General features: G+C 59.8%; 2 protein-coding genes and 1 long non-coding RNA gene across 9 annotated transcripts; 1 reads left to right on the top strand and 2 right to left on the bottom strand.

The window, feature by feature from the left end:
• Positions 1-11: 11 nt before the first annotated feature.
• PLXNA3 (plexin A3) lies at positions 12-16,073 on the bottom strand. 3 transcript variants are annotated; one of them, XM_045538242.1, is made up of 34 exons: positions 15,964-16,073; positions 13,525-14,148; positions 13,069-13,260; positions 12,721-12,885; positions 12,044-12,226; positions 10,425-10,553; positions 10,254-10,354; positions 9,778-9,901; positions 9,542-9,698; positions 9,356-9,455; positions 9,025-9,139; positions 8,652-8,852; positions 8,353-8,449; positions 8,024-8,214; positions 7,791-7,936; positions 7,602-7,722; positions 7,380-7,516; positions 7,100-7,270; positions 6,744-6,837; positions 6,427-6,666; positions 6,211-6,354; positions 5,897-6,131; positions 5,669-5,811; positions 5,305-5,561; positions 5,136-5,202; positions 4,891-5,037; positions 4,649-4,808; positions 4,361-4,464; positions 4,023-4,119; positions 3,562-3,752; positions 3,079-3,248; positions 2,333-2,545; positions 2,045-2,195; positions 12-1,059 (listed from the first exon to the last, which is right to left on the bottom strand). In XM_045538242.1, the coding sequence occupies exons 2-34, from the start codon at positions 14,119-14,121 to the stop codon at positions 964-966; spliced, it is 5,436 nt and encodes a 1,811-aa protein (XP_045394198.1). In that variant the 5' UTR covers positions 14,122-14,148; positions 15,964-16,073; the 3' UTR covers positions 12-963. The 3 variants fall into 3 exon arrangements, with proteins under 3 accessions (XP_045394198.1, XP_045394197.1, XP_045394199.1); XM_045538241.1 differs by having other exon boundaries at positions 12,721-13,260; XM_045538243.1 differs by lacking the exons at positions 12-1,059; positions 2,045-2,195; positions 2,333-2,545 and adding an exon at positions 2,685-2,801 and having other exon boundaries at positions 12,721-13,260.
• On the top strand, positions 7,538-20,683 carry LOC123628499. Of its 3 annotated transcripts, none has more exons than XR_006731662.1 (10): positions 7,538-8,478; positions 8,583-8,787; positions 8,904-9,111; positions 9,324-9,910; positions 10,208-10,318; positions 10,440-10,523; positions 11,386-13,409; positions 13,564-14,919; positions 15,336-15,525; positions 20,000-20,683. It is a non-coding gene; the product is annotated as an uncharacterized LOC123628499 (long non-coding RNA). The 3 variants fall into 3 exon arrangements; XR_006731661.1 differs by lacking the exon at positions 20,000-20,683 and having other exon boundaries at positions 11,386-12,094; positions 12,734-13,409; positions 15,336-15,805; XR_006731660.1 differs by lacking the exon at positions 20,000-20,683 and having other exon boundaries at positions 15,336-15,805.
• An 867-nt stretch (positions 20,684-21,550) lies between these two features.
• FAM50A (family with sequence similarity 50 member A) lies at positions 21,551-27,460 on the bottom strand. 3 transcript variants are annotated; one of them, XM_045538250.1, is made up of 13 exons: positions 27,259-27,460; positions 25,921-26,005; positions 25,723-25,822; positions 25,088-25,236; positions 23,609-23,685; positions 23,446-23,512; positions 23,228-23,289; positions 22,925-23,001; positions 22,540-22,663; positions 22,309-22,357; positions 22,144-22,214; positions 21,906-22,016; positions 21,551-21,762 (listed from the first exon to the last, which is right to left on the bottom strand). In XM_045538250.1, exons 1-13 carry the CDS (start codon positions 27,367-27,369, stop codon positions 21,754-21,756), a joined length of 1,092 nt encoding a protein of 363 aa, XP_045394206.1. In that variant the 5' UTR covers positions 27,370-27,460; the 3' UTR covers positions 21,551-21,753. The 3 variants fall into 3 exon arrangements, with proteins under 3 accessions (XP_045394206.1, XP_045394207.1, XP_045394208.1); XM_045538251.1 differs by having other exon boundaries at positions 22,540-22,594; XM_045538252.1 differs by lacking the exon at positions 21,551-21,762 and having other exon boundaries at positions 21,915-22,016; positions 22,113-22,214.
• Positions 27,461-27,986: the final 526 nt, after the last annotated feature.

The raw sequence follows: 27,986 nt of genomic DNA, 5'->3' as shown, positions 1-27,986 counted from the left end.
CACGCACCAACTCCAGTTTCCCCACATTTAATTAGGAAAACACATTACAGGAGCAAAGGCAAACTCATGCAACTGAAGAGAGAATTGAGCTCTGGGACCATGAGACGGGGCCGGATCCCTCAGGGGAGGCAGAAGACACAGAGCAGTAAGGCACTGCCGCCTCGGCCCCTCAGGGCGGGCGCAGGACAGGGCAGCTGAGGAGGAGGGGGTCCAGGGCAAGTGCGGACCACACGGGAAGTTTGGCAGCAGGGCGGGGAGAAGGAGCATCCCGGAGCCCCGGGTCAGGCCCCAGCTCAAGCCTGGATATAGCCTTCCGGTGCTCAGAGAGAACAGGGCTCCATAAGAACGTACAGGATGTTTGGGGGTAGGGGGCGACACACCGTGGCCCAACCTGGCAGAGCCAGTGTGAGAATAATTTTGGGTATATCACCTCCCTCCAAGTGCTGCTGGTACTGAGAACCCTGTCTCGGGACAGGTGGGGCCAGCCATGGCAAGGGTGAAGTGCCAGAGGCTGGGCCAAGGCTGGTAATGTTACAAAGGAGCCAGAACAGGTGGCAGGGCCCAGGACAACTCAGGAGAGGAAGCTGAGTGAGGCTGGCAACATCCCATGGGGAGATACATATTTACAGATGGAGACCGACAAGTTCAATTCAATAAATAGGTGGTTGGGGGCATAAATAGCAAGGAGGGCAGGGCTATCTCAACACGTGGGCACAGGGTAGGAGGGTGGGGGTATTGCTGCTGCTGGGGTGAGGGCTTGGTCCTGTCACCTCCCCCTGCAGGGCCCAAAGCAAGGCACTAATGAAGGGGGCCCAGGTGTGCTGGGGCGTCTGGTCCTGGAAACCTCCCACACGACACCCAATCCGGGGCTCAGCCCAGCGGCCCAGGCTTGAGCCAGCCGCTCCCCTTGACAGGAGCGTGGCTGAGGACTGAGAAGCCCCCTCCTCACCGATGCCACCACCTTTAGCTGTTGCTGGACACCAGGCTGATGATCTGCTCCAGCTTCTGGCGCAACTTATGCTTTCGACAAGAGACATCATGGTCCAGAGCAGTAAGAATCTGGGGGAGAAGGGTGCCCTGGAGCTGGGCTCTCGAGGAGGGGCCAGCTCCTCCGGTGCAAAGCCCCCACTTCCCAGCCGGGCTCTTCCCTCCCACACGCCTCATCCCCTCCCTCCTCCCTGGAGACCCTGTGCTCAGCTGACCCTCTCACCTCTGAACAGACCCACCAGCTTCTGGATGCCAGATCCCCCTCCAACTACAGAACGCTCTTCTCCGCCTCTCCGCACCTACAGTGCAGGCCCTCCCGAGAGTGGTCTAGACTCACTGTTCAGGATCCCCTCTTCCCGCCTCGCCCCCACCCCTTCCACCCATGCCTCTCCTGTGCAGAGTCCATGACCTCTGCCAGATGCGACCAGCATTCGTCGTCCTTGCCCAGCAGCAGCACCCGATGGAGCTGATCACTCCCCCCTCCTTGAACCTTGCAGGATATCCCCAGGTACTCTTGGGTTCCCTCCCACCCCTCTGCCGGCTCCTCCTCTTCCCTCTGACCTCTGGGTATCCCTGGCCCAGCATTCAGTGCTTGGGCTCCCTCTCCCTGAACATCAACTGTCAGCTTCCTAGGTCAGCTCAGCCAGGCTCAGGGCTTCAAATGCCATCTGCTGACTCTCACGTGTATATTTCTAGCGGAGAATACATCCTGAAGTCCACACCTCTATGTCCCCCTGCCTACTGACATCTCCAATCACAAACCGTGCGGGCCCTAACAGTGGCTGGCCCTGCACATCTCCTGGCCCAGGCCCATGCCCCTTGGCCCATCCCTTCCAGTGCTCAGGCCCCTTAACATTTGCCCGGTGGCTTCTCTCCTGAGTCGCTCAAATCTCAGCATCTACAGAGAGTATCACCTGTGGTGGCCCTGGGGCCTGTTCTGGGGAAGGACTGTGAACAATCCAAGAGATGGGCTCCATGTCCCTTCTGTCCCCTCTGCTTTGTCATTGGCTGTACCCTCAGGGCCAAGCAACTGGAGGTCTGCGGGGACAGCACGCACCTCCTGACGGTACTTGGTGACGTAGAAATAGAGCTCACTGAGTGCGCTTAGGACATTGAAGTCGCTGGCATGGAGGCGGGACTGCTCTACCAGGTAGGCATCCATGTCCTGGTCACTGATAGACGCCATCTTTGCAATGTCTCGGTAGTACCTGTTGGGACCCTGAGTAGGTCACTTGGGCAGATGTCACAAAAGCCAAAACCCCTGCCCTCACTGCCAGGCCAGCCTCAGAGAGGCAGCCCAGGGAGAGCAGCTCCTGCCTGTCACCCACAGCAGGGCGGGGCCCACCTCTCCACCCAGCTCTTGTAGTTGGGGATGTCCTTGGCATAGAGCAGCTTGTTAGAGGGCGAGTCCTTGCCCAGGCGGTGCTCAGATGTGGAGCAGGAGTCCATGAAGGTCTGGGCCACCACTGACAAGCAGGCGTCCGTGATGCTGTTCTTGTGGATGTCAAACACGAACTGAGGGTTCTTGATCACGTTCACCCAGAAGCGCAGGGGCAGGCTGGACAGGGGGACACATCCGAGGCTCCCTAGTCAGCCCTGTGGGGCCCCTCCCATGGGTGCTCCCCTTCACATCTTGTTCTTGCCTGCCCAGCTCACATCTTGTCCAGAGTTGGCGAGAGTGACAAGTTTAGGGTGAACAGCCTTTTTTCTACGTTTCTGCTGAACATCTGTCCTCAGCAGGTCTCAACCCCCTCTGCAGCTTCTACTGTTACCACCTGGACCAAGCCACCAGCATCTCTACCCTGTGCAAGGCCCTGGAGGGCAAAGGGCCACATCTCAGTGCTGGCCCCACTACCACCATCCCACCTGCTCAGATGCCCAGCAGAGTCCACCTCCAGAACCCCACTCCATCAGTCACCCTCTTGGCTTGGTATCACCATCAGTGTCAGCCACAGGCCAGGCTGCCATCCTCTCCTGCCTAAGGACTACTCCAGCCCCCACCCCACAGAGCCTGGGTCTTGGCAAAGCCATCAGCCTCTTCCACCCGTCTACCCTCACAGGGGCCAGCAGCGGCCCAGCACAGGGCAGTACCAGTTGCTCTTCCAGGTGTGGCGCACGTCAGGGTCGCTGATCTGGCGCTGGTCAGCCTGCTCGTCCAGGAAGTCGAACATGTACTTAATGGCCAGGGGCAGAGCTGAGCCTCGGTGGGCCGTGCTGAACACAGTCTCAAAGAGGTCATCCACGAACTTCTGCAATGTGCCCTGTGGGGAGGTGGCAGAGAGGGCACAGGCTATGAGGGAGCCAGGTCAGGATGTCCCCAAAGCACAACAGATGGAGGCAGAAAGGCTTAGCAAAGAGCAGGGCATCCCTGCAGGGCCAGCCCCTCTGAGACAGACCCAGCCTTGACGTCAGGCTGGGAGTTCCTATAGCAAAGGCCCTGAGAAAGGCCCACGGGATCCAAACAATGCAGTGCCCCCCCTACTCTGGCAGGTCAGGCCAACCTCAAGGCCAAGCCCAGGGCCTGGCTAGAAGGCATCTATGCAGAGGCCAAGGCAGTGAGAGGCAGGCCCACACCTTGGTGGCCAGTAGTCGAGTCAGGTAGATCTCCGAGACCATCTTGCTGCCACGGTCCCCCTCTCGGTGGTCGGTGTGGTCATGGTTCTTCACCAGGTGCCACAGCTTGGTGCCTGTCTCCTGGTCAGGTGTGATCATGGGTGCCCTCGAGCGGAGGCTGTCTGGGCTGCTAGCTGTGCGGAGCAGGCTCTCTGGTGCAGAGGACAGGCGTGACCCTTAGGCCACTGGGGCCACAGGCATCACCCTGCCTCTTGCCAGCCTCCACTCTCCCCCAGGAGCTCAGCAGCCTGGGGGGAATCCATCTGTTCTTGCTGGCGCCCCCTAAGTCTGGACTCTACAGAACTGGAAACCTCCCAGAGGTGTAGCCGGGAAGGCTTCCAGAACTGCTTGCACAGGGCAGCTCCCCAGGTGGGTTTACACAGCCTTGAAGGGCACAGGGCCACCATGCTGAGGACACCTACCGTAGCGGCTGAGGGAGCGGGTGAAGGTGAAGGAGTTGGCCATGTTATAGGCAGACACTTGTTTGGGCACCAGTGCCACCAAGGAACCATCTGTCACCTGGAGGTCCCAGACACAGAAAGGGGGCAGTGCAGGAAGCAAAAAAGCCAGCAGGCCACCACCCACCCAGACCGTGCAGTGTGTACATGGGTGGCACCTGAGGCCCCGTGAGTAGAGCTCATGAGTGCAAGGACAAGGGCAGAGAAGAGCCAGGGCCACTGCTCCTGTGTCTTGTTGTGGCTCAGGGCAGGGTCCCAGCTCCCAGGTGGCCCTAGGGGTGAATGGGCCCCCAGCCCCTCACCTGGTAGTGGGCCAGTGAGTTGACCCTCTTCCAGTCACACTCGATCTTGGTAGTGACATCCTCATCCTGGAGGATGATACGGGCCATGCGACCCTGGCGCCATTCTGTGGGCCACAGACAGCCCTTAAGGTTGTGCCTGCTGTCCCCTGAGACCCTGGGCCCAGTCCTCCTAGAGAACAGAGCTCAGGTGGGGAGTGTGAGAACCAGCTGAGGTTACATGACCACAGGCGCGGCAAGCCCCCTTGGAGGGTGTGAGCAGAGGCCAGGAGGAGAGGGCAGGGGCCTCACCCAAGTCCATGTCCTCAGCTTTGGGGCGCTGGGAATATGGGATGCCCTTGTACACAGTGTCCAGGAGCTTGTCTTTGGCCTGGGTGATGCTGTCACAGTTGAGAACCTTCACTGGGACCTGGGCACTGCCCTCACTCTCTGGGCACACGCAGTGCAGGGTCTAAGGGTAGAGGACCCCAGAGTCAGTCCAGACCAGGCCTCTCCCCACGCCCAAGCCTCTTGCCCACCTGGCCCATGCTCACCAGCGTCTTATAGTCGATCTGCTGCCGGATGAGCTTGTCCTCACTGAGGGAGTAGCGCGCCTCGCCTGTGATGGCATCGATGGGGCCCTTCTCCATCTGCTGCTTGATGGCGCAGTACAGGAGGAAGAGCGGCTCCCCCGCACACTCCTGTAGCCAGGGTCAGGCACACAGCTTGCTGCCTGTCTGACAGCCAAGCCAGCTGCTCCTGACATCACCTCCCCTGCCACCCACCCCGCCAAGCGCACCTTCAGAAACTTATGCAGCAGGAACGTGAACCAGTTGGTAAGCATCTTCTCAGCCACTGACTCTGTCCTAGGGCAGGAGAAGCGCGCTGAGGCCCTGGCCCGGGAAGGGCAGGGTTTGGGAAGGGGGTGGGGCCTGGCAGGGTGAGGGGAACAGGGTGGTGTTGGGTACCTGCGCAATAGCAGCTTTGGGTGGTTCTTGCTCTCAAGGTTTTTCTCTATGAGGTCTGCCAGCAGTTGCTTGAGCAGCCCTGTGGCATAGTCGAGCCGGCTCTGCAAGGCCACCATGGTGAGTGAGGCCACGGTACCACGGTCACGCATGGAGAAGCTGCTCTGGGCCTCTAGTGTGTGGATGAAGGTGAGCACGAAGGCACGGCTGTGCAGCAGCTGCCCAAAGAGGCGCAGGGCCTTCTCAACGTTGGGTGGGGTCTGTGGGGAGCAGGGAGGCTCAGAGGGCGAGAATGGAAAATGGGATGGGTGGGGGGGCCCCGGGGAGAACAGAAAATGGGGTGTGGGCAGGCCAGGCGGGAGCTCACATCCAGCTCCTTAAGCACTGGGTGGGCCTCAATGCCGGGGAAGAGCACGCGCACGGCATAGGTCCGATAATCCAGGAAAGGGATTTGCACCCCATCCATGTGGTTCGTCAGCTCATTGATGTCAGTCTGCAGCTCTGCAAAGGCTGGGGAGGCACAGAGAGGGGAGAGTGCTGAGCAGGAGGAGGGAGACCTGCTCCCACTGCCCCCCACAGCCCCTGTCTCAGGCACCTTCCTTGCATTCCAGGGCCACGCGGGACTCCAGGTTGTCCATCTGCAGCTGGAGCCGCTTCAGTGTGCGGTCTGCATCCTGAGTCTTGCGCTTGTAGGCAACTAGCACGGCGGTGATGGCCAGCAGCAAGAGCCCACCCCCTGCTGCCAGTCCCACCATGGCCGGCAGGGTCAGCGCCCGCTCAGCTGTGATGTGCAGGGTGCCCAGCCAGAACTCTAGGCCACCCACCAGCACCTGTAGGGACAGGCCCGAGGTGAGCCGACCCCCACGCCCACCCTGAGCTGCCCTGGTGGTCTCTCCATCGCCCACTCACCATGACGGGCTGCCGGCCAGTCTGGCTGGGTGAGTCACACAGGAGTTGTGTGTCCGAGACGGTGAGCGCACACGGCTGGCCTCCGATCAGCACCGTGTAGTTGAGGCGGGAGCTACCAGCTGCTGCGGGGATCAGGTTCTTGCCCTGGAGGTGGAGGACACGCTCAGCCCAGGGCTCTCCACCTCCCTGGCCCTCCCTCCCTCCACCCTGCTGCACCTTCAACACCACATGGGAGCCAGGCTTGACGTCCAGCACGCCCGAGGGGCCGAGCGGCTCAAAGCTGGGGTCGGGGTAGTAGGTGAAGGAGGAGTGGTTGAGGGAGCGAGCCGTCTGCACGTGGTCCAGCAGGAAGCCAAACTCATCAGGGTGCTCGCCTTGGGCCCGTGGCTGGGGCCGCCCAAGGAAGATGCCGGGGGCTTTACACAGCATGGCAGTGTCGTTGATCACCTGGCACGTCTGTGAGGACAAAGGTGAACAGCCCACCACACGAGGCCATGGGCAGCAGGGGCGGGGCAGGGGCAGCTGGTACTCACATTGGTGGTCTCAATGCCCCGGTACTTGGCCCGGACCCGGGGCTCCTGAACTGTCAGCAGGTGGGTCCCACTCACAGTGATGGCGGTGCTTCCACTAGGGTCAGAGGTGAGGGACCTCAGGCTCCCTCCTCCACTGTCCCCCATCCAGCCCTGGAGATTTTTCAAGGCTACCATGGGAGCCCAGGGCCTCCGTGACCCTGGATCACCCAGTGGGTGCCAGGTACTATGCAGCCAGGACAACTCTGCCCTCTACTGACGAGGGTTTAGGCTCAAAGGAGGCATGACTTGATGCCCAAGGCTTTGGTCACCGGGCAAGGCCCAGTCCCAGACACCCTGCGTGCTGCCCAGTGTCTTACTTGATGATGCTCCAGGTGGGCTCAAGGTGAGTGACTGTGGGGTCCTGAGTGTAGGTGTAGATGACTCCAGGGCTAGAGACATTGGCACGGTCGATGGCAAGGGTGATGGGGGCCTGGCTGGGGCCCAGGGTGGAGACAGGTGCAATACACACAATCGCCTCGGCATCTCTCCTGTGTTGGCAAGTGGGCGCTTAGAGGCAGTGGCCCAGGGCCCTCAGCCAACCTGTTCCCACAGTCCCCACCCCATGCTAAGCCTGAGGCTGGCAGGGCCCTGACCCACCTCACGAACTGGCACTCGCCATCTCTCACAGTCACTGTGACCCTGCTGCCAGCATCTAGGGAGCTGCCGGAGATGGTGAGCCGAGAGCCCCCCGAAGCTGGGCCCCGACTGGGACTCACACGGTCAAACATCGGGCTCTGTGGGAGAAGCAGCCCTGATGGGAGGGAGGAGCCAGCTGGGCCAGGGAGGAGGGTGGGAAGGGGAGGGGCCGCAGCCACGCACCACAAAGCTGTAGAGCTGCTCAGACTGTGTGCGGAAGTCAGCAGAACAGTCACCTATGCAGAGCTCCACAGGCCCTGGCGGCGGGCTGGGCACCAATGACTCCTCCATCTCACACACGATCCTAGGGATCGGAGGATGTCAGAGCCAGCTGGGGCAGACAGGCCTGGGCACCCGCACGGCCACACTCACCTCTCAGCACTGACATACTCGGCCGGGATGGAATTGCAACGCACGCCAGCCACCCGCAGGCCCACCTCTCGGGAGGCGAGGCCCAGGTTCTCCCCCACGATGGTGACCCGGGTGCCTCCCTCCTTGGGCCCCATGAGAGGATGGATCTGCAGAGCAGGATGGGAAGCAGGAGCGTCAGCCCAGACTCACAGGCGCCCAGGGGGCAGTGGGCAGGGGTGGTAAAGGGGGCTGACCTGGGCGATGCGGGGGTGGCTGCACCGGGCACCTTTCTGGCTGGGGTGCATCCAGTTGGTCTTGGGGGCCGGGCAGTGGGCCCGTAGCTGGCACCTGTGCTCTGAGATGCACCAGCCGCAGTTGAAGCGGGGGTCGGCCTTGAGGCAGAGGCCACAGCTAGGCCGCTGTGCCCAGCACTTGTACAGGAGGGCTGCGGGCACAGGGGGCACTGCTGACGGAGGGGGCAGTGGCGGAAAAGTAGGGAGGGCAAGAGCCCCCCCCGACCTGGCCCTGGCAATGCCAACTCTGCCTTGGGAGGCAGGCTCCCTGGCCGCACGCTGCCCCTCACCTCGGAAGCTGGGAGGCTTGTCAATGGGGAAATCTCCATCCCAGACCACAGAGAAGTCCAGCTCAGTGTCACCATACTCATCGCCTTCATAGGAGTACTGGCAGAAAGGGACCCACGTGACCCCAGGTAGAACATGCAGAGCCCTGCCCACCTCCGTCAAGGTTCTTGCCATCTACCCCTCCCCCAGGCTTAGGAACCCCCAGCAGGAGACTCAGAAGGTCTCTTGCCAGGGCCACCGGAGGCTTCCAGACCCCTGTCACACCACAGCCTGGGCCCCCAAGGGGCAGGCGGGGCCTCACCGAGGTGTTCTGGCACTGCACGCTGCTGCTGTTGAAGCGCACAGCAGGCACTCGCTGCTGCCGCCCCTGCACCCGGACCACGCACTCGTAGTTCTTCTGGCCCGACTGCGGCTGTGGCAGGTTCTTAGCCCGCAGGGTAAGAGGTTGCATGACACCCACGGGGATCAGGAGGTCCCCACTAGGCAGGATCTCAGGGCAGCCCTGGGGGAAAATCACCTGTCAGCTGCACACTGGGCCACCACCCTTCTCCAGGCCCAGCTGGCCCTGCCCAGCCTTGAGGAGGCTCAAAGAAACTAAGAAGTCAAACGCAGAAAAGCCAGAGGCCAGCCCGCACCACAGAGCCCGGTCCCCTCGCACGTGCCGCCCGCCTCACCTCAGGGCTGTGGACCCTGCCCTCCTGGAAGGAGCACTCGTGGGGGTGGCTGGTACACACGTGGCGGTACTTACACCAGTGGCAGGGGTAAGAGCTGCTGACGCAGGACATGCACCTGGGCGGGGGGATGGCTTCAGAAATAATGGAGGCCAGACTGCCCCCTCACTGCCTCACTGCCCCTGCCCTGGGACACACCAGGAACCACACTGGGGGACAAAGAGCTATGGGGACAGAGATAAGTCCCTAGAGACAGCCACCCTGCAGGTCTTGCCTGTCCCAGAGCCCTCTTCTGTCCTCAGGGGTAGGGACAGGTACTGGGCCTGGTACTTACGACTGGAAGACGCTGCAGTTGTAGAAGACAAAGTCAGCCCCAGCAAACCTCACGCCAGTCTCCTTGGAGAGCAGCTGCAGCCTCACGGTGCGGGTGGCCCCTGCAATAAGCCCAGCAGTGGCCATGAGCTGTCTGGGGGGCAGGGAGTGCCTTCCACTCCCCCCCAGACAGCCCCAGCCCACTGACCATGCCCCTTGGTAAGAGCCCGGAGCTCCTGGAGAGAGGGCGAAAGGCAGCGCAGCTCGCCAGAGGGCAGCAGGATGGCCTCGCTCTCCGTCACCTCCTCAAAGGCACAGCTCACACCCGCGCTGAGGTCTGGCACGTTGCGCGTGGCTACGGTCAGCTGGGGGAGGCAGACAGCTCAGAGCAGGGCGCACCCCCAGCACGCACACATGGGCCCCAGCACCCTGTTTGCCACTCACCTGAACCCCAGGTGATGTCACCGAAACATTGTTGGGCCGGACCCGCACCTGGACGCACTTGCTCAGCTCTTCTGCAAAGCCGTGTGGGGCAGAGGCGCCTGGACAGGCCCCTTCACGGCAGCATCTGTGGGGGGTCAGTCCAGAGTCAGTCCCTTCTCTGCCCCAGGAGGGTCCAGGCGGCGGATGCAGTGGGAAGCTGGGGGGTTGGGGGGACAGAGGACAGCCTGCCCAGCTCACAGTGCCAGGCAACAGCAAGCCTTGCTCTCATCCCCTGGGGTCCAAGGGACGTCACTCCGGGTAGAAGGTTCCGCTCATTAGCTGGGAAAAGCGGAGGAGGGAAGGAGGAGAGGCCGCGAGGGCACAGCTGGGGAGGAGTGGGCAGGCGGGTGGGGGCAGGCACAGCGGGTGTGACTGGCTCTGTGCTCCCCAGGGCAGGGAGCCCATCTGCACCCCGAGCCTGTACCTGCCGCCCTCACCTGTGCTGCAGCACGCACCAACCACAGTGTGGGTCCCCTGAGCCCAGGCAAGCTGCGCAGCTCAGGTACTGTTCGCAGGTCTCCACCGGGAGCTGGCTCACCTGGGGACAGCCACATTAGCACCCAGCCTTCCCCTATCCCCCCACCCACCGCCACCCACCATGGGCCCACCTGCTTCTCACTCAGGAGGTAGATGTGCTGGTGGTCAGGGCTGAAGAGCAGGTCTCGGAGTATGGGGCTGCCGTCCACCACAGGGACCGTCTCGTACAGGTGGGCATCCTGGGAGCCATCAACCCGCACCTGAGCCACAAGAGCAGGGTAGAGGAACGCTGGGCCAGCCTGATGCCACCACAGCCCTCTGCACCCAGGGCATCCTCTCCTCAAGCCAGGGGCTTTCTAGGCTGTGGCTGAGCTGAAGTTAGGGCCTGGTGGGCCGCAGCCCAAGGCCAGGGAAAGGGGGTACAAAGGCCAGAAAATGATCCCAGGAAATTTGGAGGCACAGAGGTCAGGGGGCGGGGAAGGGTGATAGCTACAAAGGAGGGCAGTTTTTAGGGTGATAAAAACGTCCTGGAATGAGACAGTGGTGATGGCTGCACAACTGTGCAAATATCCTAAGAACCACTGAAGTGTACACTGTATTTATTTATTTATTTATTTTGAGACAGAGTCTCGCTCTGTTGCCCTGGCTAGAGTGAGTGCCGTGGCGTCAGCCTAGCTCACAGCAACCTCAAACTCCTGGGCTCAAGTGATCCTCCTTCCTCAGCCTCCAGAGTAGCTGGGACTACAGGCATGTGCCACCATGCCTGGCTAATTTTTTTCTATATATATTTTTAGTTGTCCCGATAATTTCTTTCTATTTTTAGTAGAGACGGGGTCTCACTCTTGCTCAGGCTGGTCTCGAACTCCTGAGCTCAAATGATCCTCCCACCTCGGCCTCCCAGAGTGCTGGGATTACAGGCGTGAGCCACCATGCCTGGCCTGAAGTGTACACTTTAAATGGGTGAATTGTGTGGTATGTGAGTTACAGCTCGATGCAGCTGTGACAAATAGAAAAAGGGTCACAGGAGCAGAGCAGGCTAGGTCACAGGAGCTCAGCACCTCCCTTCACAAACCCTTCCTTGTGCACCCCCAGACCAGGCGAGCAGGACGAAAGCACCATGGCCGTCCTGAGCCCTGTCTCTTCATATCTGTGTGCCCCGGAGTTCACCCCCAGCCCCAGAACGGACGTGGCTGCAGCCCTGCCCCGCTTCCTATGGGCAGAGCCGTGGCCCAGCCAGCACTGCAGCCCCAGTGTCCACAAGGGACCAGACCCAAAGGGAAGGATTGTCAGGGGCAGAGGAAAAGTCCCCTCCAGGGTGGTGACATTTAGGGTGAGATGGGAAGGAGTTAGCCAGGGAGAGAGCAAGTGGCGAGCGGGCACCAGGGATAGGAGGGCCGGTGGGGCAGCCAAGCACCCAGACCACAGTGCACAGGGTTACGGCCACGTCGGCTCCCTCATTCATTCAACTGAAGACCCAGCTCCTGTGGCAGGGAGACCCCACAATAGGTCTGGTCTCTGTCCCCAGAGCCGCAGGAAGCTAGCATTTCAGGCCACAGAAGGCATTGGTGCTGGTGAGGGTGGATGGCTGAGGGGCTTCTGGGACCCAGCCTGGGAAGCGTCCCTTCCCTGACCTACCAGTTGTGCCCTGTCTAGGGTGTCCCAGGGCTTATCCATGTGTTCCCACCAACCGCCTTGTCCCGTATTCCAGAGACCAGCTCCATCCCCATATGTTAAGGCTTCCAGAGCCCACCTTCTTCAGACTGCCACTGCGCGTGCCGATGAAAACCACAGAGTGCTGGTGGTAGGTGTAGGCAGCCACGCTGGCCATGCCGTCAGTGCTGTCAGCCAGCAGGGGCAGCCCCTCGATCACATGCAGGCCACCCAGTGGCTGGTTCAGCACCAGCCCACAGAAGTTTCCATTGATCTGCATGGGCTGGCAAAACAGAGGAGGGATATGTAAGAGTCCAGTCCGGGTGCAAGCACACACCACTGGACAAAAGCCACCAGATCTGTCCCAGAAGAGAACAGGGTCTGGAATCCACTCCCTCCATCCAGACCTGACTACCTGTCCTGGGACCCTGCGGGCAAGGGCACTTGGGGCCAGAGGAGGGAGATGGAGGAGGGAACGCAGGGAGGAGTGCAGCTCAGGCTGCAGGACGCCCACGAGATGCAGCACGGAGGAACCTGCTGGGAGTGGCTGGAGGGGCAGGGAGAGGGAGGTGGCAGTCTACAAGGAGGGCACTGGGCAAAAGAAAGACTGTAGGGAGGAAGGGCTGAGAGAGGGAGAGACAGGGCAGAGGTCCCTGAAAGGGAGAGATGGGCTATGGTGCCACTCCCAGGGTTATGCCAAGCCTGGGACAGGACAGCCAGGTGTCAGCCCAGGCCAGGCACTGGCCTGGGGACAGCTGGGCTGAGTGAGGGACTCACGGTGTTTATGCAGGGCAACTCCTTGTTCAGCAGCCAAGGCAGGGCCAGCGTGCCCTCCCCCCGATAGCAGGACTGGATGCGGCGCCGGATGTGGGCGTTGATGTTGCTGAGGGTAAAGAGGCAGAGGACGGTCTGCCTGGGCGGACTGACACGGTTCTTCTGGCCCTGAGAGAAGACGGTGAAGAGGACGTCCTCGTCGGCTGGCACACCCAGGGCCTGGGCCAGCAGCAGGCCGGGCTTGGCCAGGTGGGCGCTCTGCACCAAGCGGTACTCCACCCCACGCCAGGAGCAGCCGATGGGGAACTCCACGTATGAGTAGAACTCCGAGTCCCCTGCACACATGCGCACAATTTTGGACGTGAAGAATTTCTCGCCTGCTGTGTCCAGCAGCGTCTGCTGGGTGTCCAGCTGCAGCGTCAGGAAGTACACGAAGGAGGCGCTCACAAAGCCATAGATGTAGTAGATGTCGAAGGCAGGGTACAAGGACAGTGTGTCTGAGGGGATCTTGATCTGAGAGGAAACGAACTCATCCTGGTACACCTGGGGAGCAGGTCGTGGCGAGAGCATAGGGTGAGGCCCTGGGCTGCCCCCCACCCCACCTTCACCCCAGCCCCAGCGCACTCCACCAGTGGCTTCCCTCAGGATGCCCCACCTGCCCCGCCCGGGCCAGAAAGGCCAAAGAGGGCACGGTAAGCAGCCTCCCTGCAGATAGGACCCCCCAACAGCTTGGGCTCAGCTTGCAGACCAGGAAGGGGAAGGAGAGGGAGGGCCAGGCGGGTGAGCAGGGAGGCGAGGCTCACCCACCAGGCTAAACATGTCTGCACTGTCTTCGTCGCTGATGAGCTTGCGGGAGCTCAAGGTGGGGAAGTACTCCGACTTGCCGTCGACAGCGGTGCCCACAAACAACTTGCTGGGCCCCTGGCCCTGCTCTACAATGACGCCAGCCATGGAGTCAGGCTCCTGAGCCCCCGACAGGTAGTGCTCTTTGCGGTGGTGGGGCTCGCCCAGCTTGAAGAGGTCATCCAGGCGCAGGAACTGGCAGATGCCCTGCCAGGTACTGCCACAGGCCACCAGGCGGTGGGCTGCGTAATCTATGAGCAGCAGTTTGTTCACGTTGTCCACGGGTGCCAGGCGGTGGACACATACACGCATACTGGGGGGTGGGTAGCAGCTAGCATTGTCCTCGACAGGCCCGGTGACGTGGGCCCGCAGCTCGGTCAAGTTGGGGGCCAGCTTAAAGACACGGTTCACTGCACCCACGAACACCTCTCCAGTCACTCGGTGCACAGCCAGGTGGGTGAGCGTGGTGTCTGTCACCACGAAGGCACGGAAGGGCCTGCTGTTGCCCAGGGCCCCACCAACGGCAAGGAAGAGCAGCTGGAGGAGGAAGACGGCAGGCATGGCCAGCAGCTGCACCTGGGGACAAGCCTGAGAAGAGATGGCAAGTGGGAGTCAGAGACCCCAGGCCCAGGCTGCCTGTCCTCCTCCTGTGCTGCCCAGCCCAGGGCCCCCGGCAGGCTGAGCTCCAAGCAACAGAGGGCCAGGAGCCACCACCACACCAGAGCCCCAGATGGTGACCATGGCTGGGAGAGAGGAGGGGCCTCCACCAGGGCGCATCAATCACCCCTCATCCCCTGTGCTAGAGAGGAGCCAGGAGGCCTCGCCTCAGCTGGGCCACACCCAAGGGGGTGGCAGAGCCAGATGCTCAGAAAGGCAGGCCGAGAGGCCCTCCTGGAACTGAGAGCCTAGCGACACATCCAGGAGCTGAGGTCAGAGCTGAGGTCGCCAGCTGCACAGAGCAGCAATCACAGGGAAGCCTCAGGCCGCAGAGATGCCCCCGCCTGAGCTGAGAGAAGGGGAGAGGCAGGGAGAGAATCAGCATAGCTGGGGGAGGGGAGTGGGGGCAGGGACACCACCCCTGAGTGGCACTGCGACCAGAAGCCCAGGACAGAGGTCTGGGGCATCAAGGCCTGAAGCTAGACCCAGCACCACCACATCCCCGCAGGGGGCCAGCTGCCTCTTGGCCCCAAGGGCCTTCCGCTGGCTGTCCAGGAGTCTGCTGTCTGGCCTCCCCGCTGCAACACAAAGCCGACTCGCCTGCCCCCACAGCCACGTGCCAAGACAGACATAAGTCAAGCTCTGCTCAGGCACAGCCAGATAGTGCCCAGCAGCCCCGCACGGCTCACTCCGGATCCAGAGGTTAGCTGGGGAGGGCAATGTGCAGCGGGCCCAACCCACCCTTGGGAGTGCCAGGAGCCTTATGGAAGGGGAGCAATGTCCCAAATACAGTTGAGGCCTTGGGGAGATGAGGCTCGGGCCACAGGGACAGTGCTGGGATTGGCACTTAGCCCCCAGGCCACACCCAGCCAGACCCAGGCTGCAAAGACAGCAGAGCAGTGTCGTGGCAGCCAACAGGGCAGGGCTCAGCACTACCATCTCAGTGCCCCAGCCCTAAGGGAAACAGAAGGCACCAGCCTGGGGGCTCGGGGAACCAAACCAAGGAGGCACAGATGAGAGAAAGGAAAAAATTCATTTGCTAGGACAAGGAGCGGGCCCAGCTCGAAACTGCAAAGTTTCAGCTCGAATTGATCATCTCTCTGGGGCTCTTTTGTCAGGTCTGTCTCCTAGACCTCTAATGCAACAGCAGGAGAAGAAAGGCAGGCAAAAGAGAAGAGAGGCCACATCCTGCTCTCACCTTTTCCACACTTCCAGGAAGCCAAGCTTAGGAACAGGCTGGGGACAGGCCACCAGAGAGACCTGGAGAGGCAGGATTTGCAGCCCAAGACCCCACCCCAGCCCCCACCTGTAAGTGGCAACCTCTGGCATCACAGGTACAGCCACCCGTTTGCTGCAGCCCTGCCACTACAGCACTCCAGCACGGGGACAACCCGGCACAGAGACGCGGGTCCAGCACTACCCAATGCCTCCCTGTGCTGCTGGCCCAGCTCGCCCTACCCCGCCAGGGGCACCCTCAGCAGACGATGGAGACCTGAGTGGATGAAGTGCAGCAGCAATCCTCGGAGGGGTCGCTCCTCCACGACAAAGGGTCCCCATGGGGCTGGGCGGCTGGGCTTGGGCTGGCCATCCCTACCCGTGCAGAGCACAGAGGGCCAGGCAGGCCGTCGCCCGACGGGCAGGGCCAGGGCCAGGGCCTGACCCCCGCGAGGCCGAGCTGGACCCCCGGGGCTGCCCGAGCCCCAGGCCACGGAGCAGGCTGGCCCCGCGGGGATGGTGGCCACCTACCTGTCCCTCCGCCGCCACTGGTTCCGGGCGGCCGCCCGCCGGCCACGTGGACGCACCCCCGAGCCCCACACCGGCCCCGCTCGCGCGCCCCCACTGCCGCACCCCGCGCCCCGCGCGCGCCGCCACCCACACACTGGGCCGGCCCACGGCCGCGGAGCCTTTTAAGCCTGGACCGTACCACCGCGCCGGGCGGGGGCGCCCAGGGAGGGCCAGCGGGGCGCCCGAGCGGCGGGGCGCCTGGGCGGGGGCGCTCCCTGCCGGGGCCGGGGGCCCAGCCCGCAGCCCCGACCCCCGCGAGCCGCCGGGGGTCCCCCCCAGCGAGCCGACCCCCTTCGCTCAATGGCCGCGTCCGCGGCGCGCGGCTTCCCCCGCCCCCAGCTCCCCGGCGGCTGCCTTGGGCAACCCTGGACTCCGCGCGCGCCCGCGCCACACCCCCTCGCGCCTGGGGCGCGCGCTCGCCCTGGTGCTTGGGGGCGCGCCCGGGGGGTCACCTGCTGCGGGAGCGCGGCCACCCTGGTGCCGGCCCCTCAGGTGCACCGGGGCCGAGGACTCGGGGTCCGAGCTCGGGACGCTGCCCTGACGGCCCATAACGCGGAGGGCCTGAGGCTGGCGGCATGCAAATGCCCAGCGCGGGGACTAGAGGGTTAAGGTTACAGCCATTTACACCTTGCCGCTTGCCCCAGCTGGCCACCGCGACCCTGCATCAGGGGCTTTCTTCCCTTGCTTTCTCCTTTTTAAACAGTTTTATTGAGATGTCACTCATTTAAAATGCACAATTCAATGGCTTTTAGTATATTCACGGAGTTGTGCAACCATCGCCACTAATTCCAGAACATTTTCATCACCCCAAAAAGAAACTCTGTACCCGTTAGCTGTCCTTCCCCACTCCCCCCTGCTCTAGCCCCCGACAACCGCTCTTCTGCTTTCTGAGTAGGGTTGGCCTGTTCTGGACGTCTCATGTGAACGGAATCACACGGCATGTGTGTGTCTTTCTGTCCAGGTTCTTTCACTTAGCATCCTGTTCTCAGGGTTCATTCTTGTTGTAGCCTATGTCAGGACTTCATTTCTTTTTACTGCCAAATTGCATTTCATTGTATGGGTGTATTTTATTGCTTCATCAGTTAGACATTTGGGTTGTTTCTACCTTTTGGCTATTGTGAATAGTGGTGCTAGGAACATTCGTGTATGAGTTTTTGTGCGAACATGTTTTCATTTCTCTTGAGTATACAGTATACCTAGAAGTGGAATTTCCAGGTGATATGATTACTCCATTTTTGACGTTTTGAAAAACAGCCAAACTGTTTTTCAAAGTAGCAAAGTAGCTGCACCGTTTTACATTCCCACCAGTAGTGTATGAGGGGCCCAATTTCTCCACATCCTCTCCAACACTAATTATTGTTGAGTTGTTTTTTTAATGGCCATCCTAGTGGGTGAGAAGTGGTATCTCTTAGGTTTGGTTTTTCATTTCCCTAATGAGTAATTATGTTGAGCATCTTTGCATGTGTTTGCTGGCCTTTTATATATTGTCTTTGGAGAAATGTCTATGGAAGTCCTTTGCCCATTTTTTAATTGGATTTTTTGTTTTGTTTCTGTGGCTGACATGGAGTTCTTTGTATATTCTGTATACTAATCCCTAATCATATGTAAGATTTGCAGATATCTTCTCTAATTCTGTGGGTTCTCTTTTCACTTTCTTTGTAGTATTCACTCATGCACAAAAGTTTAAAATTTTGATGGTGTGTAATTTATCTTTCTTTTGTTGTTTGTTCTTTTGTTGTCATATCTAAGAAATCATTGCATAATCAATCCAAGGTCGCCAAGGTTTACACTTATGTTTTCATTTAAAAGTTTTACAGCTTTCGCTCCTGAATTCAGGCCTCTGATCCACTGGGGTTACTTTTTGTGTGTGATGTGAGGTTGTGGTCCAGCTTCATTCCTCTGCATGTGGATATCCAGTTGTTCCAGCACCATCTGTTGAAGAGACTGTTCTTTCTCCGTTGCACAGTCTTGGCCCCCTCATGGAAAATCAATTGACTATAGATGTCTGGATTTATTTCTGTACTGTCAATTCTGTTCCATTGGTCTCTATATGTCTTACTTATGCCTGCACCACACTGTCTTTTGTTTCTTCTTTTAGCAACACATTCCAAACCTAGTACCACACTGTCTTACTCAGTGTAACTTTGTAGTAAGTTTTGAAACAGAATTATGAGTCTGCTAAATTTTTTATTTTTCAAGAGTGTTTTGGGTATTCGGGGTCCCTTGCATTTCCATATGCATTTTAGGATGAACCTGTCAGTTTCTGCAAAAAAGCCAGCTAGGATTGTGAAAGGGACTGAACTGAATCTGTTGATCAGTTTGGGGGGTACTGCAATCTTTACAAAGTTGAGTCTTCCAATCGATGAGCACAGGATGTTGTGATGGTTCAATTAAAACCACACTGAGAGCAAACAAAAACTTGAACATAGATGTTCACAGCAGCATTATTTACAATAGCCAAATGTAAACACCCAAAATGTCCATCAACAGATGAATGGATAAACACAGTGTGGTCTATCCAGACAATGAAATATTACTCAGCTACAAAAAGGAATGAGTTATTGGTACATGGTACAGCATGGACGAACCTCAAAAACATTGTGCAAAGTGAAAGGAGCCAGACACAGAAGGCCACATATTGCATGAGTCTATTTATGTGAAATCTCCAGAATAGTCAAATCCACAGAGACAGTACGTTAGTGACTGCCGGGGGCCTAGGGGGAGGGGGAATGGGAAGACAGTGCTTAATAAGTAGGAGGTCTCATTTTTTGGGGTGCTGAAAATGTTCTGGGAGTAGATAGAGGTGATGGTTGTACAACGTTGTGAATGTACCAAATGCACCAAACTTTACATTTTACATTTTTTTAATTTTAATTTTTTTTTTTAAAGACAGGGTCTCACTCTGCCACCCAGGCTGGAGTGCAGTGGTGCATTCACAGCTCACTGCGGCTCAAACTCCTGGGCTCATCTGATCCTCCTGCCTCAGCCTCCCAAAGTGCTGGGCCTACAGGTGTGAGCCACCATGCCTGGCCTTGTACATTTTTAAATGGTTAATGGCTAATTTTAAGTCAGTTTTTCCTCAGTTGAAAAATTAAAAATATAAATAAAAAATAAAACCCCACATTGAGAAAGCCTGTCTCCCGCTTCAGCTTAGCGTATGTCTCCAGGCGGGAGCGACAACACCCTGTGGGCCAGGCTAGGGGGCAGCTCGCACACCTTTGGTTAGGCTGCGAAATGGGACAGGCCCCAGGGAGAGGAATTTGCCAATATCTGCAGCATTTACCACGTGGCTTAAAGAAGAATGAGGAGCCTCTCTATGCACAGATGTGGGAAGACATCTGATATATACAGATATATCGTTAAGTGACATTGTAGTGCACAGTGTAGAGCAGCGTGCAAGCGTGACACCTTTTGTATAAGAAAGGTGAGCTCAGCCAGGCGCGGTGGCTCATGCCTGTAATCCTAGCACTCTGGGAGGCCGAGGCAGGTGGATCGCTCGAAGTCAAGAGTTCGAGACCAGCCTGAGCAAGAGCGAGACTCAGTCTCTACTAAAAATAGAAAGAAATTATCTGGACAACTAAAAACATATAGAAAAAATTAGCTGGGCATGGTGGCACATGCCTGTAGTCCCAGCTACTCGGGAGGCTGAGGCAGGAGGATCACTTGAGCCCAGGAGTGTGAGGTTGCTGTGAGCTAGGCTGACGTCACGGCACTCTAGCCCGGGCTACAGAGTGAGATGTCTCAATCAATCAATCAATCAATCAATCAATAAATAAATAAATAAATAAATAAAAAGGTGAGCTCGGAGGACTGAACAAAAGCACATCACTGCTGGGGACGTTGAGGGAACTGGCCCAGCCAGGGCTGAGCCGGAAGGGAGGTGTCCTTTCATGCCTGTGTGAACCACATGAACATGTTGAACGGTTCAAGGCAAAAGAGAGAAAACAGTAACATCCACATCTTCCCTTCATTTCAGACTTTCCTCCCCTCCTTCCAGCCAGGTTGTCCTGCAGCCAGCCCAGCGGTATCTGCACGTGCTGTACCCTCTGCCTGGAACCCCGTCCTCCCAGGGACATAGGGTCTTCCCAGAAAGTAGGTCCGCCCCTACCAGGCTCCGAGATTGGTCCTCAAGGAGCTTGTTTTCCAGAAGCTGCAGGGCTGAAGGCAGCTCCGCTGGAAACCATCTGCCACTGGCTGAGCTGGCTGAGAGGGGCTCCCTTTCCCCAGGAAGCCTGCTCTTCTGGTGGCTTCTGAAAGGAGAGGAAGGGGTTGGCACACAGGACCAGACAATCCCCCCCCCGGGGCTCCTGGGAGCCCAACAAAAGGCCCCATTGAGGTCCTCAAACTTGTGTCTCACATCTGGGACACAGAGTGAGGCCCGGCCACCCTCTCCTTGCTGCTCCCTGGCCTAATCTACCCTCTTCCCTCCTCCAAGTGACCCCAGATGGCCCCACCCCAGACACCGGGCCAGGAAGCCCCCGTGAGGGCTCCTAGCTTGCAGCCAGGCCTCCCCAGGCCACACCGAATGGGACACAGGGCCTCTGTGCTGAGCACAGCCCACCACCTGCCACCATCGGATCTCCACATGTGCCAGGGATGTGGGGCCAGCCCCAGAGCTAGGGTGCTGCTGGCCAGTGAAGGGCTGTCCGCTGTCCCCTCTGCTTGGCCTCAAGCAACGGAAGGGTAGGAGCAGAGAGCTGTTAGCTGGCCTCCCTCAGCCTCCTGGAGCCAGGCCTGCCTGCCTCGGCTTACCCAAGGGGAACAGGTGGGCAAGGAGGTGGCTGCTGAGGTAGTGGGGGACAGGAGCCACCCTGTCAGCTGGATCCCACTCTTAGGGCCGTGACAGCCGCCAGCCCCCGGGCAGTGTGAGCAGGGTTGCCCAAGATAGGGCAGGCAAGTGGTGACTGCAGGACACCCATAGTAGCTACCCCCCCCACCAGCTGGGACTGGGGGGAGGAGCCAGGAGGGCGTGGCCAGGTTTGCACCTATAGGCAGGGCAGCAAGGCGACACAAGAGGACCCCCAAAGGCCCGGGAGGGAGGCCCGGGAGGAACTCCTTTCCCACCCCGGAGACCCACTGCAGCCCGTGGATGGGTGCCCTTAGTAAAGAAGCACAATGCCATGGAGGCGCCTCTGGGAGGGTGTGTGCCTGGCCACGGGGACAGCTGGGCCTTCCCTCAAAAATGTCCCCTTCTCCTTTCAGACTCATGTTCCTGCCCAATCCCCTTCCACTTCCCCACGCCTGCCAAACACACATCTTCTCCCAGACACATGAAACGTCCAGAATCGGCCTATCCACAGAGGCAGAAGGATTAGGGGCCGCCAGGGCCCGGGGGAGGGGCGTGGGGAGCAACTGCCGATGGCCATATGGTCTTTTGGGGAGATGAAAATGTTCTGAACTAGACAGAGGTGATGACTGCGTGGCATTGTGAAGGCACTGAATGCCACTGAATTGTATAGTTTAAAATGGTCAAAATGATGAAGTTTATGCCATATAAATTTTATCTCAATCAACATGGTTTTAAACAAAACACACTTTCATGCAGTACTGGTGCTCCAGCTCTGACATGTGCCTTTCTTTATTGTAGAAGAAACAAGCGGTCAGTGATAGTGCCCGGGCAGGGGCTGGGCAGCTCCTGTTCTCCCAGCGTGCCCAACCCGGGCGGAGGGCAGTGGGCACCTGGGGTCCCGGAGACACCAAGGGCCGTGCCGGGAGAGCCGAAGAGCCGAGGCTGCGCCGCGTCCCGGATGCTCAGCGGATCTGGCGCAGGGACACGGGAGGCACAGGGAACAGAAGGAAGCAGAGGCGTGAGCTGCAGCCCTCTGAGAGCCAGGCCGGTCCCCACCCCACCTCGAGCCGCCCAGCCTGGCATCAGGGCCACCTCAGAGGAGCATCCTTCTCACCGTATACTTGTCCCACTTCTTCTCGGGGTCGTAGGGCTCCCAGCGGCTGGCGGGGAAGATGTGCTTGTTCTTCTCATACCAGCTCCTCAGCACCACCTTACCTGCGTGGGACTGAGGACGCGGACAGGCCCAGTGCGGCCGCTCAGGCCCACCGGCCCGCCACCGGCCCACCCCTGCCCTGCCTTCTCCTCCACAGCGCAGACACACCTGCCCTGCCAGGCTCAGGGCACCGCCGTACCTCGTCCTTCTCCACCGTGGCATCACTGAGCAGCCGCACGTCATCGTGAACATCAAAGTTAAAGAGTGGCCCTGCAGGGGAAAGCAGACCTCCCGATGTCACGCCGCTGCCCCTGTGACACCAGGGGCAAGCTGCTGTGGGGGAGGCTGAGCCAGGAGCACTCACCACTCTTCCCTCGCGCCTTGGTGACGATGAAGTCGTAGAAGCTGTGATGCTAGGAGCCAAGGGCAGGAAAGCGATGGCCTGATGGCTCATCTCAGCCTGTCCCACCCCGTCCACAGGCCAGACGCTGCACCCCCCAGCCCAAGCCAAAGAGCCTAGAGCAGAGCAGGGACTGTCCTGCTGAAGCCCAGGGCTGTGGCACCCACTGTGTGACCCGGGGCTGAAGGGACTCACATGGGGGATGATTAAGTCCTCCTTGATGTACATGAGCTGCTCTACCCCTGCTGACCTGAAGGAGAAAGGCGGGAGGGTCTGGACGGACAGACAGCATCCTCTGCCCAGGAATGGAGGAAGCTGCCTGCCAAGGAGAGCCCGTAGTGTGGTGAGCCCGGGACTAGCGCCCCGCTGTCCTGCACCTTTGGGCTCAGGAGGCAAGGCCGGTGCTGCCTCCTAAGCGCTCTCCGGTCGCGGGGAGGGAAGAACAGCCTGATCCTCCTCTCGGGAGCACAGTGCTCAGCACGCCACTTTGCTAGGTGGGAACAGTCATCCCAGGTGCCTGGTGCCCAGGTGGGGACCGCAGGCACCACACGCACATACACACAGGTGCACACGCCCTCACCTGAGCTCACTGAAGTCTTTCCGAAGGATCTCAAGTGCCTTCTGCAGGAACTGCTGCATCGTGTTGCCCTTTTTCATCTGCGCGGGTGGCCCGAGCACCGGCATCCGGGAAAACGAGGAGTTGGGAGGGGAGACGGAGACGGAAGCACGGAGAAGGTCTCTCAAGAAGGCAGAGACTGCGGAGCCTCCAAGAGGTCTGAAGGGGGCCGGGCCCTCTATCCTGCCACCCGCAGGATCCCCCAGGGCTTCCAAAGTCAGGATTTCAGTTCCTCCCCACTGGACCCAAGGGCCCCGCGCTGCCTACCTTGACGGTCCGCCGGTGCCCAGAGCCATCCCAGTAGCTGAAGGTGATTTCAATCTCCTCACCTGCAAAGCAGAGTCGCCCCTTAGTCTCCACACCCAGCTGCCCCCGCCCCACTGAGAGCTGCCTTGGGGCTCAACACACTGCCCAGGGGACTGTGGGCAGGAGGCCAGCTTGGCCCCAGTGCCAGGCCACGCGCACCCAGCTCCGCGAGCACTCACTCTTGATCTTCTCCTGCTTGGCTTCCCACTCCTGCCGCAGCTCTTCCCGGAGCCGATTCTCCTCCTCCTGGGAGAGGAAACAGGCACAGGAGTTAGGCCAGGGTCGCTCAGAGCGCGCGGTGAGAGCCTCCCCCAGGCCCAGGTCAGGCCAGGCAGCCTTTACCTCCCGGTCTCGGTCAGGCAAAAAGCTTGTGTCCACATCTGGGTTCTTCCCCAATTTCCTCTTCTTTGTGGTGATCTCTGGAGTGAAAGGATGCAAAGAATGTCTCAGCATTATCGTGAAAACGGTTTCGACCTCTCAGACTGCTCCCCCCCCAGGTCCCTAGAACACACTTTGAGAACCACTGACCCAGAAGACAAGTGCAAACTCCTCAGCTTGATGCTCTAGGGCAGGGGTTCTAGAGCCCGGTTGCATGTTAGAATCACAGGGAGAGCTTTAAAAAATTGATGCTGGGGTCCTATTGCTGGGCCCCCTAAAATGAAACCTCAGAGAGGAGGGAAGAGCCCACCATGCAGGGTTTTGTAAAAGCCCTAGTGATACACAGCGAGGCTGACAAGCCTCCCCCAGGCCTGCACTGGCCACGTAGCTAGTGCGACGTGCCATAACGGTAATGTTTTGGATGTGTCAGGTTAAATACATGTGCCACTAAAATGACGCACGCCTGTTTCTTCTTATGTGCTTTACTGTGGTTCCTGGAACGCATGAAATGAAAATTGTAGGTGGCTGGCAGGCTCTTCTTTCTGACAGTCCAGCCACTCCCCTAAAGCCATCACGCCCAGCCTGTGGCCACAGCCATGCGGTGCCATCCCTAGCCTCGGCCCCTTCCCACCACTGTTCCCTGGGCATCACGATTTCTAAAACAGCCTAGACCTGCCACCCTGCTCTCTTCTGAGGCCTGGGACATAACTTGCTCCAAATCCTCCAACATGTCCACTCTCCCCTGCTCTCTTTTGGTACACACTGTGTCTTTTGACTGTCACACTCTCCCCACCCTGTCCCATCTTCCTGGCTAATGAAATGTCCCTCATTTTTAAGGCTCAACTCAACTGTCCCCCCCATGTGACACCTTCCCTGAGTCCTGGGCAAGCCCCCTGGACCCTGAGCAAAGTGGCAACCCTAAGTGTCCTGAGTGCATGCTGACCCGTGTGACATCCACTAGGAGAGGGACAATACCCTATGTGCCGCTGGTCGGGCACAGCGCAGGTATGTGGTACATGGGGTGCCAGGCTGGCCTTCTTGAGTTGTCCCTGACAGCCCCTCCTTCTCACAGCTGAGACCTACAGTGTCCGACTAGTAAGCCCTGCATTTCTGTGGCTGTGTAAGTTTATGTTGAAACTAATCACACAGAATTAACAATCTAGTGCCCCAGCCACATGAGCCACATGGCAAGTACTCAGTGGCCACCTGTGGCAAGTGGCTACCATATTGGGCAGTGCAGACACAAACATTTCCATCATCATAGCAAGTTCAGCCAGCCAGCCTGGTCCAGACTATCTTCTCTCCTCCTCGGTTTATCCTACATGGTACCTCTAAAGGGCAGCTTCTGGAACCTTCCTGACCAGGCACCAGCCTTGCTCTAATAGCCACTCCCACTGGTGGCCCCTGCCCAGGGGCCGCAGGCCCACTCAAGCCTGGCCTCACCTTCCCTTTCCAGCTCCTCCTCATACATGGCCACCTCCTCCTCCTCCTCCTCGCCTCCCTCTTCTTCCTCCTCCAGAGTGAAGGACAGGCTAGAGATCTTCCGCTTGGCCTCCTTCTTGCGCTCCTTCTCTCGAAGTTTCTCCAGCTTCCTACCAGAGCACAGATGACTGTCATGCCCCACGCCCCACCCTCAGGTCCCTTCCCTGACCCAGAGCCACCTGCGTACTCAGTGTGGGGGCCACTGAGTGCAGGCTGGGCCTCCCCAGCACCCCAGAGGGATTCTACTGCCTGGGTCACTTCAAGCTCACGGGCAGGGCTCTGATTATGACACAGCGGGCACAGCAGGCCATGGGGGTCATGGGATGGAGAGGAATGGCACCCGATGAAAGGAAAGGGCCCCGATGGGACTCAGCGCCTTTGCAGAGGAACAGAAGGGGATGGACAAACCACAGAGGTAAGACTTTAGCATGGGCCCAAAAAGGCGGGGGAGCGAGAAATACAAATCCCAAACTACACACTACACCTGTTCCCCAAGCAGGAAATGGGGTCCCCCGCAAGGTACAAAGACAGCCTGGGCCGCCCCCAGGAGCCCCCAGGCACTAGCTCCACTCGAGCCCACCGGGGAGAAGACCCACAGCTGCAGCTCCTTGGACTGTTCCTTCTTGGCCAGCTGCTTCTCCCGCTCCTTCACCAGCGCCTCCTGCTTGGCCTTCATGTCATTCAGGGTCACCAGACCTGGGAGGCAAGGAGACGAGAGGGGAAGGGTCACTCACCCAGGGCCAGTGAAGGAGTGGCCCCAGGCTGGGAGAGGGTGGCATGTGCGCCCTGCTCACCCACGGTGCTGGACTTGAGCTCGGCCTCCACAGCATCGTAGTGCGCGGAGAACTTCTTGTCAATGTTGGATTTCATGATGTTCTCCTGCAGGGGAGCGGGGCAGCAGTGAGAGTGGGAGCAGCAACCCGTATTCTAGTCCTAGGTCTGCCCCTGGACTCACTACAGTGTGACCCTGGAAAAGACATGTCCCCTTTCCTTTGTCGACACAGGGCTCCATGAGACTGGGAGGGGCTCTTCCAGTGCCCAGGGAGCCAAATGGGGTCATTTCCCTTTGATCCATGCAGTGCACTGGCCCCTCCAGATCTCCTGCTGGGGATCAGAGCCCTCTCAGTGGCCTGGAGCCACAGGCCCTACTGACCTTTTGCCTTTTCATGCTCAGTCTTTAAGATGAAGCTCCTGAGACCCAAGCCAAGGAGTGTCAGTGGAGGGCAAAGAAGGCAAGAGTGGCTGAGGGACCAGCCCTCCCTGAGCGGTTTTCCTCCTTGCAGTGCCAGATGTGGCCAACAATTTCCCATGAAGCCTCCTCTGTTCAGCCCGGGCCCCAGCCCACTTGGTAGCACAAAGATCCTTCTCTGACTGGTAGGCCCCAAGGGAGGTAGCCAGCAGTGAAATATACCTTCAGCTTGCCAGAGAGTCCCCATTGAGACGGTGGGGCCAGGGCAGGGGAGTGACCTGAGGCTGCAGGGCCTCAGCGTGGAGGCTGCTTTCTCGGGCTGGGCTTCTGCCCTCCAGCCCTGAGTCCCCGCTTTTCTGCTTAGTCTCCCTCAGTGGCTCAAGCTAAGATCTTCATCCTCCATCCCTGACTGCCCGCCACCACAGGCCCCTCACGAGAGCGCTGGGCGAACCGCTCGCATCCCAGAGGCGCGGGCCTGCCAGTGTCACAAGGGCAGAGGCTGTGGTCTGAGCCTCCGCGCGGGTGCACCGGCCAGGCCTGCTTGGGCCTCCCTGTGAGTCCCCTGCGGGGAGAGCCTGCCCTTCCCGGTAGCACTGGATCAGGGCAGAGGGCTGGCGCTGAGGGCTCAGAGGCCCAGTAGGGGCCCGGGAGGGCCCGTCCCGCCCCATTGTCACCAAGAGAAACACTGATTGTAGCTCCCTCCTGCCGGAGCTTTATCACAAGCTAGAGGTCTCAGATTCTGAGACGGCCCGATCCTGTGGAGGGGACGGTCGCCGGCTTGCTTCTATCCCAGGCTTGAGGTCAGCGAGCAAAGTTCCCGCCCCCGGCTCGCAGCCCGGGCTCCGAGCCTGCAGCCCGGGATCGCCCTGGGCCGGAGTTTCGCGCCGCGCCGCCAGGGGGCTGGGCGCGCGCATGCTCCGAGGCGCCCCGGGCCGGTCCGCACCTCCGCGATCCGCTGCTTCATCTGCTCCATCTGCTCGCGCTGCTTCTCCCGCTTCTTCATCAGGTGCATGGCGCGGCCCGCCTCACTCGCGGCGCCCTTGTACTGAGCCATGGCGGCGGCGGCGGCGGCGGCGGCGGCGGCAGCGGCAGCGGCGACGGTGGCGACAGCGACTGCGGCTCAGCTGAGTCTCGGTAGCGGCGGCGCTGGCGGCGGCGGTGGTGGCGACGGTAGGCAGCGGCGGCGGCGGCGGCGGCAGCGGCGGCAAGGCAGGGGCGGAGGTGGCCGTGCAGTCAGCTGACGCCCGCGCCGTGACGTCAGCCGCCAGGAGGCGCACGGACGCCCCGCCCCGCGCCAGCTGTCCCGGGCGTGGCCGCCGCTCGCCCCACCCTGCCCCTTTGGCTCCTGGTGCCCTGCGTTGACTCCCGTCCCGGTCCCCTCTGCCTGCCCCTTGGTGACCCGGCAGGCTGGGTCCCCCAGCCCCCTGCGCTTCCTCGACGTTAGCCCGACCGAGGCGGGGCCTCCAGTCCCTCTACTCCCTCTCGACCCCGAGGCTGGGACCACCCTTTCCACTTCTTTGATGTTGACCCCAGCCCTAGGCCAGACCCCTTGGTCCCCAGGCTTCCTCCCTGCCTGAAGCCAGGTCCCGGTTCCCAGCCCCTGCCCTCGACTTATATCCCTGTCCCCCTGCTTCAACTTTGGCCCCCATCCAAGGCCCAGGTCCCCTTGCC

The sequence above is a fragment of the Lemur catta genome, chromosome X (assembly GCF_020740605.2).
Source record: "Lemur catta isolate mLemCat1 chromosome X, mLemCat1.pri, whole genome shotgun sequence".
NCBI classification, from domain to species: domain Eukaryota; kingdom Metazoa; phylum Chordata; class Mammalia; order Primates; family Lemuridae; genus Lemur; species Lemur catta.
The sequence above is the reverse complement of the archived record's forward strand: the minus strand, read 5'-3'. Positions and strand labels throughout refer to the sequence as shown.

Excerpts from the sequence above, each read along its gene's own strand:
- PLXNA3 (XM_045538241.1), bottom strand. The coding sequence starts at position 14,121 with ATGCCTGCCGTCTTCCTCCTCCAGCTGCTCTTCCTTGCCGTTGGTGGG. Across the intron at positions 8,853-9,024 it reads GCAGGGTCCACAGCCCTGAG|GGCTGCCCTGAGATCCTGCC; the intron begins GTGAGGCGGGCG and ends ATTTTCCCCCAG. Across the intron at positions 7,723-7,790 it reads GAGTATGTCAGTGCTGAGAG|GATCGTGTGTGAGATGGAGG; the intron begins GTGAGTGTGGCC and ends TCCGATCCCTAG.
- FAM50A (XM_045538250.1), bottom strand. The coding sequence starts at position 27,369 with ATGGCTCAGTACAAGGGCGCCGCGAGTGAGGCGGGCCGCGCCATGCAC. Across the intron at positions 26,006-27,258 it reads TGAAGCAGCGGATCGCGGAG|GAGAACATCATGAAATCCAA; the intron begins GTGCGGACCGGC and ends GCTCCCCTGCAG. Across the intron at positions 23,002-23,227 it reads GGCACCGGCGGACCGTCAAG|ATGAAAAAGGGCAACACGAT; the intron begins GTAGGCAGCGCG and ends CCACCCGCGCAG.